Source organism: Pangasianodon hypophthalmus, chromosome 26 (assembly GCF_027358585.1).
Source record: "Pangasianodon hypophthalmus isolate fPanHyp1 chromosome 26, fPanHyp1.pri, whole genome shotgun sequence".
In the NCBI taxonomy this organism is placed as follows: domain Eukaryota; kingdom Metazoa; phylum Chordata; class Actinopteri; order Siluriformes; family Pangasiidae; genus Pangasianodon; species Pangasianodon hypophthalmus.
Window position 1 is genome coordinate 13,406,417 of NC_069735.1, and position 15,677 is coordinate 13,422,093.

General features: G+C 38.9%; 1 protein-coding gene across 1 annotated transcript in view; it reads left to right on the plus strand.

Moving 5' to 3' along the window:
* The window catches only part of prkx (protein kinase X-linked), a 37,860-nt gene that overhangs the window by 17,072 nt on the left and 5,111 nt on the right, over window positions 1-15,677 (plus strand). The window contains exons 4-6 of the mRNA XM_026932122.3: window positions 2,864-2,983; window positions 10,030-10,125; window positions 13,498-13,555. Of these exons, the coding sequence (XP_026787923.1) occupies window positions 2,864-2,983; window positions 10,030-10,125; window positions 13,498-13,555 (274 nt within the window). The remainder of the gene's footprint in view (window positions 1-2,863; window positions 2,984-10,029; window positions 10,126-13,497; window positions 13,556-15,677) is intronic.

Below are 15,677 nucleotides of genomic sequence, written 5' to 3' on the forward strand. Positions count from 1 at the left end.
TGTCCACGTTTGACTGAGCAAATTTTTGTTTCTGAAGCTTCAGAGCTCAAATTACGCTGGTTAAGCATCTTGTAAAGATGAGGGCTCGTTATTCTAGTCTTGCAAAACAGACCACTAGCTTTCCTGGTAGAGTCTGGTATGTTTCATCAATAAAGTTGGCCAAGAAATGCCTATTTTCCCAAAAACATTCAGTTTGGCTAAGATGACAGACGACCAATCACAGACCTTTTTCCTCAGCCCATTATCCTTTTGTCTTCTTTGAATAATTTTAAAAAAGGGATTCCAATTCAGTGACTGTATATTGCTTTTAAACCCTCATTGTGTCATGGTGTTTAAAAGTTTTTCTCATGTACAAAGGAGCCAATCAGATTGCAGCCTTCTATATTTTGAAGGTTGTAGCCAGAAAAGTGTACAATAAATATTAGATATGAGACTTCCATTACTCTGTCACAGCGGGTGACGGATCAGGAAGACCCTTGTCATGTTGTCGTCTTTCCATCTGTTGAGGACATGCTAGTGTGGTCTGGATCCAGTAGTGCTCTGTGGGTGAAGAACTGTCTTCCTTACCTTTCCCATCATGGTTATCGTGGCGTGAGTATGGCGTAGCTGAGGCTGGATACAGAAGTGTGAAGTGAAAAAATCTGGAAATCTGTGTCTGGATGTTAATTACACAATTATAAGGAGTGACGCACATACAGCTCAGTGAAATGACGCCAAAGTCTGATTTCCATTCAGGGTCACCAGAACATTTCTGGCTAATCCACAGCATCCAAAAGTGTATTAAAATGTATGTGCGTGAGCATTAGAGAGAGAGAGAGAGAGAGAGAGAATGAATGGGGGCACAGCTTTCCCAGCATCTGGCCCTCTGCACACAAAAGCACTGTCACCACAGCAACTAAGCGAGTACGTGTATCTTGATGGCACTAGCTGCTCTCCCACAGCTGAGAGAATGAAACAGTGGCCAAGCAGCACTGAGGGGCATGGCGAGCCCAGCACGACTACAGAGCACCATTTACTGCAGACCTTTCCCACTTTCCACATCCACATGGACAGAATCTCAATTTTAACTCAAGTGCTCTTCTAAAAATTACATCCAGTCGCCTAGAAACACTCCAGAGATGCTGGAACTCTGAACTTTTATGAAGAAAATGAGTTCCTTAGAGTTGGAGTCATACATTTCATGCTGGCGAAAGTAATATGAGGACGAGCCTAATGGAACGTGTCCTTGCAAATTTTCTCTGGATTTGGTTACAGGCGCTGGGAGAGAATCAAATACACGTTATTTTACATCAAACGTATAAAAATAAACTGTGAAGTCTGTTTTACTTGGCTAGCAAGTTTCCATGCATCGCTAACAAGTAACTCAATCATATTTTCATACACTGTTTATTCATTATTTTAAATAATACAAGCAAGAACCAGGATAAAAGTATTCCCACGCCTGATTGGCTAAACACAGATTGATTGGCATGAAGTTGTGCTTTTGCCGCAACACACCCAGTGAGATTTTGACATGACGGTGCCTCCACGAACGTCTAAATTGCAAGTGAACATGTAACAGAGGATGTACAAAAGAATGGACTATAGATTAATATAATCAATGATTATATTTCACTGTTCCCTGATGGTATAGTTACTCCTTTATCCAAAAAGATTTTTTCTTGTTCTTGTTTGTCGCATCCAGTCACATGAATTTATGTCAATTATTTGCCTGAATGCAGCTTATTGAGAAAAGAAAAAAAAAATCTATGAGAAGTTTGTGAAAACACTTTTTCTGGTTCCAAAGAAAAAAAAAAGTCTAATCTGTTCAGAATCCATGCCACTAGTCACAAGTGGTAACATGAAGCTGCACTAGGAAACAAAACATAACCACTTCAAACTGATGTGAATTATTCAAAGGACCTTCGTAAGCAAGGAATTTTATGTAGCTGTACCAAATACTGCAATTTTTCTCACAGCTATCAAAACCCACAAATCCGACAAGCTGCTAGATAGCAGGGTGAAGAGGTTGTCTCTGCGGAATTACCGTCTTGTCAACTGCCAATCAAACTGCCAGGATGTTGTGATGTGAGAGCACTCGCATGGGTGTAAATAGTAATCAAATCGCTTTGCAATGAATGATCAGCATGTGAATTACATGTAGGATTGAGTTGAAGGGTGTATTTATTTATTTATTTATTTTATAAGGGTTTGTTGGAGCATTTGAGGCGCAGCTGCTTCAGCTTTTTAAACCTGGATGCATAAACGTGCACTGAAATTTTTTTATCCATAACTGAGCCATATAAACAGAGCTGTCAGTTTATTAGCTACACCTATTTAGTATGTAATAAATCGTGGTTTATGGAAAAGAAAATGTACTCTACGCCGATTTGCCGCTTTATTAGGCAATAGATAAGTGGACCTAATGAATCTAATAAACTGGGAATACACGGCGCAAACTGTCATAATGTATCTCACTATCCATTCAATCTACACAGAATATAAGATGGAAAAATATCCTTTTCCCTCAGATAGAAGTGTCCCACTGACCACAGATAAGCTTAAAGAAACGCAAATGTGAAATGGACTGTATTTTAAAATACTCGTGATATATTTTTATCTTAATCACTTGCGATATAAACATGATTTATGGGAATAGACAGACAGCGCATTAATATAATTGTGTGTGTAAATTAAAGAAGAACGGCATGTTATGGCAACTCAGGTCTCCATTTTTTTTCAATCATTTTGAACACTTTTATGCTACTGATACTTTCAGATCAAAATTCTTAAAATATGTAAAATAAATGACATACTGTATATGTGTATTATTTAAAAAAAAATGTCTAATCATGTTTCTTTGTCACTTTCTTTGTCCCTGCAGGACGTGGACTCTGTGCGGCACTCCTGAGTATTTAGCTCCAGAGGTGATCCAGAGTAAAGGTCATGGCCGGGCAGTGGACTGGTGGGCTCTGGGGGTTCTCATTTTCGAAATGCTTGCTGGGTGAGTGGCCAAAGGAGCACACACATACACACACACACACACACACAAAGACAGAATTAACTACATGGGTTATTGGTTGGCTTCCATTAGTTGCCTCGTTAATACAGTTTTTAGAGTAACAGTGGCTTATCAGAAAGAGATGCTTGAACAATACAAGCATGGTAAATGTTCACCACTAGAGGGCAGCAGTCATCCGCAAGTCCTTGCAGCAAGGTTTTCTGAAGTGAGAAAACACAAACATTAGCCAGGAAGGATGAGTGAAATTGACCCATCTGGCTGCGTTCAATTTCTCAAACGCGAACTGAAACAGTTTAGAAATGTCACACTGAAATCATGATCCAAAAATCCAAATCAGTTTCCTGGAAATATACCAGGATGCACCTCCATCAGCCTGGCTGCAACAGGGTGTGTTACCTCCCACTCTCTCACTTTCTCTCTCACCCACTTCCTGACAATACATCTTAAACATGTTTATTATTATTTGCATTGTTGACTGCAATTGCAGTTTACCCAAAAATTATTATTTTCTTCTTTATCAGGACATTTCTTTAGCTATTGTTCACTTAGCATAAAGATTACGTTGCTCCATTATCTCTCTCGCCTTTGATTGCTTAAACCCGTATATAGTTTATGCAAACACCGGATGTGCTACATAAGGGACAGCAAACACTAGCAAAGGAGATGTGGGACAATTGCAGCTGTTTCATGGCTCAGGACAGATATGTCACCTGACATCTGGCCCGGGTTTGTCTGTTTGCGAAAATGATTTAATTATTTAAGAGGAGAGTAAATAAAACAGCTGGTACAAAAATAACAAAGCTGGTCAGTGTTATAGAATTACCTCCTCAGTACTCTCAAACAATGGCACTGTGTCCTATACTCTCAGCTGAAAAAGGTCAAATCTACAACCAGTAACTGTCCTTTTGCTGGAACCGTAGAGGTTCTCTTTAGAACCCTATGAACAGAGTGAAAAAGATTCAGAACTAGAACCTTTTAGGAAGCTAAGAACCCTTGAGAGATGAGAGTGTACTTCATTGCAACCATACCATATCATAGACCCGAGTACAAACGTTTACACTTTTTTTGTTGTTCCTTTGGTCAAGATTTATTTTTTTAATTAAGATTCTTATCAAAGCTAAGTTGATTTTATTGCTTCAACATGACACCAGGTTTCATACTCAGCAAAACAATTGTTTAAATAAACAGTTCAATAAGTAACTGCATCATTTTATCTGATTCTTTTTAAGAAGAAGATAATTGCCTAATTACGTCTGGTCGATATTTAATATCATCTAGCCAGCTAATATAGACCTGGAGCTATATTTCTGGAAAATACTAGCAACTTAAATTGCAATCGCAATATTTGTCAGACAAATCGTAATTAGATATTATCCCCTGATTGTTCAGGGCTTGGTGAAATATTAGTCTGCACATGGTCAGAGATGCTGCTGTTATTTTTCAAGCCTGACCTCCAGACACCCTTGTAAGCACTCGACCATGACCACTGTACATGGCTTGACAACACAAGCTTTTCATTTCTGGTTGTCCAGCTGCGAAGCCCAGCGGTGCTGCTGTTCTCTCTGTTCTGAAAAACTGTTCTGCTTGTTACGCTCGTACGAAGACAAATTACCTGGCCGCCATACGGTAACTCAAAAGCACTGTGCTTTTCTTGGCAAGAAAGGAGTTTGTTCAGAAAATATAAATGTAAATATAAATGGTCCTGTCTAATCTTCCCCACTGTTCCATAACAAACTTCAAATTAAATGATTTTCTGTACAATCCAAGGTAGCTCTGCATCAAGGTGCAAACAATAATATCGTACATATATATCTGTACAGATGTTTATGGTGCAGGTTTTTTATTGAACAAATGGTTTAAACAGTTATAAGTGAATTGATGGAAAAAACATTCGAACCTCCAGCATAATGACCTCCTGAAACGTGGGTAACTGGAGTCAGGGATTTTAATCAGTTTAGGTGTGGGTTTGACTTGCCCTATTATAAAGCCAACACACACATTTTTATGGGTGTTGTATGCCTTGGTTCTTGATTTTTTTTTTTTCTGGACCTGTCAGTTTAAACAGAAATTTCTTTGACATTCTGGAGATCAAACATTGGGCTCCTCTTTGGAGATTTCACTGGCACTCTGTTTGTCACTTGCCCCTAAACCTGCAAGCTGATTGTTCAGGAGGCAAAAAGGGAGATTTTTGGCTTAACACAGGTTTTAAATGTTTAGGTCTTTCTGTGAAGCTTCTTCTCCAAGAAGCCATCTTCAGACTGGCAAGCTGGTTCCAGGTCCACAGTACTGAATCTGGAGCTAAAATGACCTGCAGCCCAAGAACTAAATGTGTAAAGACGGTAATGTTCTTGAATCTCTGCAAAAGTTGCAGAGATCATGAAAAGGTTTCTGTGGTGAAAAACCAACCTAAGAGTTCTGGAGATCCTGAAAAAATCCCTGTGCTGAAAACACACCTAAGCTCACTTAAAGTTTCTGAGATCCTTGAAGGGTACCTAAGATGGAAACCAACCTAAAAGTTCCCAAGATTCTAAAAAGACTCCTGCAAGGGAAACCCGCCTAAAATAGATCCTGAAAAAAGTCTCTGTTGTAGAAACCCACCTGAAGTTCCTGAGAACCTGAAAAAGTTCATGTTGGATTTCCACAACTAAAAGATCCTGAAAAGGCTCCTGCAAAGGAGCCGGATAAAGTTCCTGTGATGGAAACCCACCTAAAGTTCCTGAGATCCTGAAAAAGTCTTTGTGGTGGAAACCAAACTAAGGTTCCTGTGATCTTCAAAAGGTGATCTTCTGCTGTGAGAATGATCCTGAGTTCCTGCAAATGTTCATGGGCTCCTGAATAGGTTCCTGTGGTGAAAACATCCCTGTTGCTTCTCTGATCATGCAATAAGCAAAACACATCAGCTCTGGTCTTGGCTAGGATTTTGCTATCTGTCCTGGAATAACCTGCATACATCATAATAACCTCGACAGATTCTCATTACTGCTTGCGCAATAATTCACATCCTAAAAACTGCAGAAAGTCCATTAATTACTTGCAGCTGTTAAAACCAAAGAGCAGCACTAGTGAAAATGATGTCGTTTCAGAAAAGCAAGATATGTCAATGATTTTTAATGTCTATATTATGTCACAGAAAATGCTAAGTTTTTGTTCATTGAGGCAAAGAATAAAATGGAAAAAATGTAAAATCCACCTGGTCTTCCATGATCACTATAACTATAACAATTCAAAAGTGGCCTAAAATTATAGGCTCTAAACTCTGCTCGTGTATCTGTAGAAGTTGGATGTTGCAAGAGATGCAATCAACTCTGCATTGAAGAATCCAGGCATAGAAGATGGCTGATCATTTTTCAAAGCACCACTGAAGGATTTTTAACTAGCAATGCCCATAATATTAATATTAGCAGCTGTTTCTATAATGGCAATACATTTAAGAAACTTTATTCTCAAATTTATTTGCCTATTGAACCTGAATTTGACATTTTTTTATGCATGTTTTTGCAGCAGTAACTTCACCTCCTCCATCTGACCTTTCTATTTTCTAAATGTGCTATACAGCTTTTCCCAGACTACTGCGTAGTGGAAAAAGTGAGACCCGCCCGTCTTACTCCCCAGCCTCTTTAGAAGTGTTCAGTCCTGTGAGACAGAGACCCGCTCTTGGACCTTGGCCTTTTTTCCAGTCCTTTAGAAGACACACACACACATACACACACTCTCTCTCTCTCTCTCTCTCTCTCTCTCTCGCCCACATCCCTCCTCGTCTCGCACACACTTAGACTCATTCAGGTCTAAGTGGCGTATAGAGCTCCTCTGTCTTGTGTGCATTGTCAAAGGCCTCATACCAGCTCTTCAGAAATGTAGCGAGTGCTTCATGAAAGAGCAGTTTCCTGCCTGGTTCATTTAGCACTGCATGAATGCAGATGTTTTTCTGGTTGTCAGGGTGGTCCTGGAAAAGTGCACAGTTAAATGAGAGTACAAAGATTCACCCATTTGCATTCTTGCACTGGTGCCAATATTTACGATACGCCTGTGCTGATGCATCCCATCATTTATCAGGTAAAAATTGGGAACAGATTTGGGCATCTCTGTCAGTTTTAGTGAAGGATGCATGGTCTATGGGCCTCAGTCCCAGTCGAGAAGGCATGGACTCGGTACCTGACAGTCACGGTTGAGAAGGCGTGGCCTATGTGCCTTTGGGTTCCAGTGAAAGAGGTATGGCTTCTATGTCAGTCAGGCTCATTTGCAAAATGTGTGGCCTCTCTGCCTCAGTTCCAGTTAAAGGAGGTATGGTGTTTGTATCAGAGCCCATACTTCCTCCAGTGGTACTAACTATGTCTGTCAGTTCTAGTGAAGGAGGCATGGCCTCTTTGTGCCTTTTGGTCCCAGTAAAGGGAACTTGGTCTCTGTGTGCCTTTTGGTCCCAGTGAAGGAGGTGTGGCCTCTGTATGCTTTTCGGTCGCAGTGAATGAGGCATGGCCTCTCTGGCTGTCAGTCCTAGTGAAGGGGGCATGATCTGTGAGCCGGTCAGTCTCAGTGAAGGAGGCAGGGCTTCTTTTTTCCTTTCAGTCCTAGTGAAGGAGGCATGGCCTCTGTGTCTTTCAGCTCCATTGAAGCTGTTGTGGCCTCCGTCTGTCAATCTCACTGCTTTAATTTTATATTTTATACATTGAATCATTGATCACACATTGACATGTGCATCATATTATCCCAGAAGAAGAAAGAAATACCACTAGTGTGAACACATCCTGAGGCATTTGTGTATCAAGCTAGAATTCCAGAAAGACCAGAGTTGAGGTAGTGTCCTTCTTGTATGAGTACATTGCTTCCACTTTGATCTTGGAGGAAACTGAGATTTCCAAGGTAAGGACTTGTTATGGAAACCTCTACCAATTGGCTCCAGGGTCCAAATAATAGAGTTTGATGTCTAAAATGTCAACTGGTGTTCATTTCAGTCTGGTCAAGCTTTCAGGAGTGGAGTCATAATAATAATAATGAGTAGTTTTACACTGGTTCTGGTGAGAAATGTTTGCTTTGATGCTGTACTACAGTCTGCTGAACTCGTGTTAAGTGCTTCCACCTGCTGCTCTTGCCTGAGCCAACTGTCAACATGCGTTACGGCCGTGCGTCTTCAGGCTTATTATACCCTTATGCAGGTGTAATAGCACAGCACACTGCTGTTTTTGTGTTCCAAGCCTGGAGGAGGACAGAGAGTTGGACCTTGCCATCCACACCCACCCTGCTTAGTTATCTTTCTCCCTTTCTCATGCTTTTTGGGAGTTCCTGATACCTGTGGTGTTAGAAGAGAATGTTCAAGGTGCATAACCCAAATAATTAAATTTCTTTCTACTCTGTGTCATTAACCCCTAGTTAAAACGGCTTGATAATCTCATTGTTTATTGCCATTTTATTATTGCCATCTCTTGGCTTTCATATTTGCTTTGTGTCGGCAGCCTGCCGAGGCTAAATCCATTACTGTAACTAAGCTCTATGACTTCACACAAAGGCCTCACAATGGAAGCTCACAAAACCCTGATCTGGAACCAGTTTGTCTTTTCTACACTGGTGCAGATATACATTTATTCATTAAGGACGCTTTTAATTGGACATTATCCAATCCAAGTATAGAGCTGTTAGTGGAGCTGACATTGCTAGAACAATACATTTAGCAAGTTTGGTATTTAGTTTCGTTAGACAGTTTTATGATATTAAATCTGATATTCTATCAACATTCCTCCAGCCAGCTGATTCAGAGTTGCTTGTTCTTATTTGTTAGTGATAAAATAATTCAGTCAGTTGCTTTTTTTTTTAATTTACAAGTTGGTGACATTAATATTGTACTTTCACAAAACTGTGTTGAGAAATATGACAGGACTTTTAAGCCTTCATATAAAACCAGAAAAATACTGTTTTGTGTCCTGTGGACCAAAGTAGATTTGAAAATACTACAGTGCTGGCAGATTCTGACCCCATCAGTGCAGGTGGATTTATTTACAGCCACGAAAGTAGCAACTGGGAAGAACAGGAAATAAAAAACTGACTCCTAACCAGACTAGCAATATGCCAGTTTACAGCCTTTAATTTCTACCAGCTGACCAGATATATTTATTTCACCAAGGTGTTAATATTTTCTTGTATTATTGCAGATATTGTGAGTTATGTCAATGAGTAGATCAGTTTTGTGATACAAATGTCCTTTATATATGTATATATCCAGTGTGATTTTCTTTGCATAGGAATACAACATTAATGCACACTGTAGTGTGAGTGTTCCTTCCAGCAACATGTGGCAGTAAAAAATTACAGGCTCATTAGACTCTTAATGGCTTTGAATAATAAATCTGTGAAGTAAATCAAATTTGAGTTTAAATTTGACAGTCCTAATAAAATGTAATGTGTTGTAGTCGGTGTGTGTGTGTGTGTGTGTGTGTGTGTGTTGAAGGATTAGGTGTAAATGTAAATGCTGGCAGGGTAATGACCCACAGTCAATCCTGGAGAAACACTCAGGCGGCAGAGAGTTCACACTTCTCTATATGAAACACACACATCTCTTTTGCAAGAATTTGAAATAAACTTTTAATACTTGCATATGACTATAAAACAACTGCTGCTGCTGGAATAAGTTCTGTATATTGTGTGAATAAGGAATTGACAGACATGCTGTCTTTAGAGGTCAGCTGAATTGAGGTGCCAATATTTTTCAGTATTGGAAGAGGCATTAACGTAACTGAGCAACTGGAGACAGATCATTTGTTACTTCTCATCACTTTGCACAGATTTACTGAATTCAGTAGTCCTGCCAACAAGCCAGAGAGCTCTGCATTAGTCTTTATTAATGGCCTTTTTTTTTAAACAGTAATTTGACACAGTAATCTTTTGCAGTAGGAAAGTGAACAGATTTTTGTTTTCATTTTTGTATTCATTTCTACACAGTCAGGGTGTTCTCTATTTCAAATGTGTTTGAATCTATGGTCTTGCCATCCACACTAATCGCTTTCTGCCTCACTTGTAATTCTGTCTTGATGTTTTTGTAGGTACCCGCCATTTTTTGACGATAATCCCTTTGGCATCTATCAGAAGATCCTGGCGGGAAAGCTGGAGTTTCCACGGCATCTGGATTTCTACGTAAAGTAAGCTCGAGCCAAACAATGCAAAGACAAATGAACGAGGCTTAATTACACACTCTCCGTTAACAAGGTGACTAGAAAGGACAGAGTTGGCTTATTCATCAAGTTGATTAATTTTGCTAATACACTGTCTTGTAGATGGGTTTGCCTCTGTGACCTGAACACAGCTAACCGAAGTGTAGTCGAGAGACAAACACATACACACACACACACACACACACACACACATTCTCAAAATGTGCTGCAATCTAATCTGAGTAGTGCTGATGTGAACCCATTAGCTCAGGCCCGAGACAGCTGCAGCGGAGGAATGCGCACTTGTTACTCTCTCTGTCTTTTTTTCTTTATCTCTCTCTTGCTACTAACCCCACTTGCACAGCCCTTCTACTCACACACTATAGATCAGGCTTATGCAGTATGGAGAGATGACTTGATGTGTGTTATCAGTCATCTTAATACACCTTCATGAAGTGAAAGGAAGATTGATCAGACCAGCAGGCGTTCCATTTCATTTCACAGCATTACTTATGGCATTCCTCATAATCCTTCAGCAAGAATGGTGAAATTTACAGCACTGTCATGCGCAGAAGTCACCCAACTGTTTGAGTCCAGCTGGTTTGAAGGTAAAAGTGTTAAAGAATGAAAGAATTAGGGATATAAATACATTGTTCGGAATGAATCATCTTTATTTATTTATTTATTTATTTATTTATTAAAGAAAGCTTGCCCACACAGGGTATCCGGTTGAGACTAGAGGTGAGCATGAGGACTGGGATCACGTGATCGGGAGGTTTTTACTTTCATGCAGGCACATAGTGGTATAGAGGTAGGGTTCAAATTAAAAAAAGCACCCTTCTGGTTTAGGCCACACCCACTTTAGGTTTAATTCCAAATACAGATTATTTGAGTATTTGGGGCACTAAATGTGTACCACTAAAGCTGGCATATGATGGCTGTCTATGCTACACTTCAGTAGCAGGTTGAAACCTCATTATGGATCACTTCAATATTCAAGTGTAAACTTTTGCACTTAATTGGATCTCCAGTCCTTTTTTTTATAAAGGAATTCAGTGATAATTAATCAGGAAAATGTTAAGTGTGAACAAGTTGAATTCCCTAGAAGACCAAGTCAGATTCTAGTACAACTAATATGAAATTATTGGGAGTGCTTATGTGTGAACAAAATAGCTACATTACTGGGAAAGAGGATTTTTTTTTTTAAAGAGAAACTTAAATCATTAGCACAGTGAAGCGACAACAACATGTAAGCCTAAAGTCAACAAAGAAATGCACATGTTGCGTTCAGAAATTAAGGAACCAGGGGTAATATTCTTTGTCAGATGAATGGTACAGTCTAGTAATGTGCCATTTATGAGCAAATTAGGATCAAATTCTGAGAACATGACATAAGTAGAGAGAAAATGCAGATTATAAACCAATAAAAGTGTTTGAAACAAAAATTGTCACAGCACTGTTGAATTCTTAATTCTGATTGGTCAGAACTATGAACAGATAAAACATACATGTCATTTTTCAATAAATAAAATATTCTTAGCATTGGCTAATAGCTGTGGAATAAAATGCTTGTTGTTACTGGAAGGTATTCAACATTGGAGTGGTAGCAGTAACTCCGCTCCATTTGTATTTTATTCCTTATATAATGCGTCACATATCTTCATGGAAATGGTGTATGTGTGTGTGTGTCTGGGTAAAATGACTCAAACCCCAAACATTATTTTTGAAGGTTTGGTGATAATGTCCAGGGTTGTGCTAAGCTTTTAAGCTATCGAATCTATAAATTTCCTGTCGTACTGGCCAAACAAATAGCTTTCTCAAGCCTAATGTGTCCATCCAGCACATTACCTGAATACATTAGCATTATATCACACTTTCCCATAATGCATCATTGGACTTTAGGGGCTTAAGCACACACTGGAGACGTTTGAAGGCACTTAGAGGAACTTCAAACGCAGATACAGACCTTTAAGCTGGGTGCATTTGTTGGAGTGGCGTTTTGACAGCGCTAAGTAGGCCAGACATTGGTCAGACGAGAGCTTTATGTCAAGAGAGGCTTGAAGAGACAGACAGGATATCACTCAGGAGACGGGTAAGCATCTGTGTGCGCCAAGCCGAGTTTGGCAAAAGCACATATCCGAGGCATCACTCACGTCAACTTGACAATGTAATAAGCAAAAGAAATATGAGGCCTTTCTACTACAATCAGCATTTTAATAGGCTACTTGGCACACTGAGGCATGATGAGATGAATATATTCCAGTGAATGCAATAGAATATTACAAAGGCAGCAATAATTCATGCACGTGGCTACGAGTAATAATGTTAGATCAGAAAGCTGCTTTTATTTGGACTTATCTCTCTGTGGATATTAGAAATGCCAGAGTTATCATGATACAGTACTACCAGTGCTACCAGTATGACGTCAAACACATACGGAAAAGATAAATGTCATCTGCAGGATATGTTTTTTAAGGGAAAAAAAAAAACATATGTGGTGTAAAAATAATCATCATGATGATGGTGTGATACAATACCACCCCAATGTTGACTATTTTTCAATATCAGTGTTTTATTCCTCTTTATATCATAGAAAGTTGCTAGTACTACAAATTTATTTAATAAAGAATGACCTCATACTTTTTATCCATTTATATTTATTTTTAATGTCTGTGAAAGGGGTTGATTCCTCTTATCACTTACATTATAGCAGCTATAAACAGTTGTTCCCTCGCCTCCCTCTCTTTTTTCGCTCTCTTCCAAAGTAAAGAAGACAAAAAATGCAGTGTTTTACCAAGAAACTGCAATGTTTTCTCTGGCAGAAAACTTACGACTGACACTGGAGACTCCTTCCGTAAATGTTAAACATCTCCTCACAGAAAACGTATGCATATCGATGTTAAATAATAACACGTAATTTAACCAGTTTATTATTGGTCTTCGATTACTTGGAGTGTCCACTATACTAGTCCCTGAATGAGCTGTTACTATAGAAATGATCTGTATTGTAATGACTGCTGTAATATACACATAGCTGCTGTTATAGAAAATTAATCAACACTATGTGACCAATCAGATTTGAGAATTCAACAGCGCAGTGGTATTAAATCAAATATTACACCATACTTGCTTTTTTAAATCAGTTTAAGAGGGTAAGGCTTAAAAGTGTTTTTAAACCATCATAAGTAATTTGCTGCAATCTTTCAGCGATACATTGCTTAAACTTATTTCATGGGAATTCTTTGTGAGGCTACTGGTTGGATGAACTGAATGACTAGAGTAAGATTGAGATTTATAGCCAGGACCTAAAGCTTTACTATGCTGTCCTCATGTACCTTCTCTGTGTGCATTTCTATTCAGGGATCTCATCAAGAAGTTTCTGGTGATTGACCGAGCAAGAAGACTTGGGAACATGAAGGTGAGAATGATGTTAGAGTCAGTTGACCTGGCCTTGCACTTTTCATAGGAAAGCTAGGGTTTAAATTGGGATTTAGGACGTGGGGAAAGCCCTAATTCTTTCATGGGTGTCAACAGTGACTTCTTAACATTGATATTACAGACATGTGATTAATTTTGTTTTTTTGGTAATTTAAGTAAATTTTTTTTTTTGTCAGTTTTGGCATCACAAATGCTAAAATATTTCCTGATTCTTTTCTGATGAAGAGAGACACTACACAAGCCTTTAGACTAGCACCATTTTGTTTTAATGATCAGCTGTACTGTGTGATCACCAGCACTTCGTAGTTGTCTTAATTGAAGGAACACATTTTATTTGAAATGAAAGCATTTCTCTTTAAAAGTCAGACTATATAACATAATCATTATTAGGGACCCAAGCACCTAACGTGCATATTGTACGTTTTCTGCTTATTTTTTATATTATACTTCCACATGGGAGTCTATGACAGCCCATAGAACACTTCATACACCTTTTATGAAATTTGGCACAGTGATAGTAGGTCTCAACTACCTTCACAGCTGTTTTGATGTACGCCACTCAAGTGCCACCAATAGGGCCACTTAGCACAAACATTTACAATAATAACTCCACAATCCAATGGCATAGATTCCACTTTCCTCTGATTCTCTGGCTCATGGTACCATGATGTTAATTTCCACCATATTGGATTTTCTCGTTCATTCATAACGCACAAACGAATTTGATGGCAAAGTCACCAAAAAGGAAGTGAAGGCATATCTTTGCAAGTATGACGTATTCAGAACAAACGTTGGATATCACTGATTGACCTCAACCTAAGAGAGTCCAAGACGTTTTGTCTAAATTCACCTCTATGTACAGTAGTGCTATAATTAAAAAATTCATAAAACTGCTCATACATTTGAATCATAATCATACCATTATGCCATGCTATACATTTCTCAAACTTGTCTCAGTTAATGACATTCAAAAAGAAGCTTTTAAACCTTTACAGTGCTCTACTGGTTTGAATTGATTTGGCACAATATGAAAACACGGCTATCCATCGAAAGGAGATAAAAGTCAGCTTTGTGATAAATTCTGACTATTTAAAGATATGTGTGGCGGCCTAGGAAAACCCTTCACACTGTGAAATTTTGATTTTCTACTATATACAGTTTTGCAAACTACAAACTTTCTTGAAATGAACTGTTTCCCTTTACATGAATCCCAACCACAAGTAAAGTTCTAGCAGTTTAAAGTTTCCCAAAAGTGAAAGGGGAGAAGATTGGATTTAAAGATTTCATTCAGACTGCAGCGCAGAAGCATGGTAGACGTTTCAACAGTTGGTATCTGACTTCAAACTGAATCGATTTGGCTTTTGTCCATTTGGCTACAAAACAACTTTTTCAATGTTTTCAACAACTTGATCAAAGCATGATGTGAGGAGATCACACTTAGCTAGCAGAGTTTTGGCTACTTGCCAGAATTGATCCACAGCGACAGCCAGTGGGGTTTCCCAGACTGTCACACATATTTGAAACAAATTGAACACGGTGCCACTTTTGCAACATGTTGACCTACATCTGCTGATCTGCTATTATAAAATGTATGATGTCTGTGGTGAATTAAAAAAAAAATTCCAAATGCATGGAAAGAAATCTGATCGTGGTGTAGAACTTGGGTGCCTACAGGATTTCTTCTACAGAACGTGGAAAGTGTAGCAGAGAGTCTGTCTTGAGATGTTATCTCCCAGCTGGGCTTCAATCCCCTGATAGGCTCAGTTAGGGTTGCTTTAACCAGGTGTAGATTTCCATTTAATGGCAGGCATGTTTCATATTGTCCTCCGCTGGAGCAGATTTAACAAATTAGCGTTTGGAGTGGCAGCTGAAGCGTGCTCAATCTCGGCGCTGATGTCATCAGTGCTGAGAAGTCGTTGAATGCACATGCATCCGTTTCCATTTTTCCATCAACTGTAGTTATGGTAATAAAACCACAGATGATTATTCATAACAAATGTGGATTGTCTTACCACTCGTAAGCTTTTTTGTGTGCGCTCTCTTGCCACGATGTGTATCAAAATATCAAAATGTGGTGTCCATGCAGAAAGCATGCTCGGATT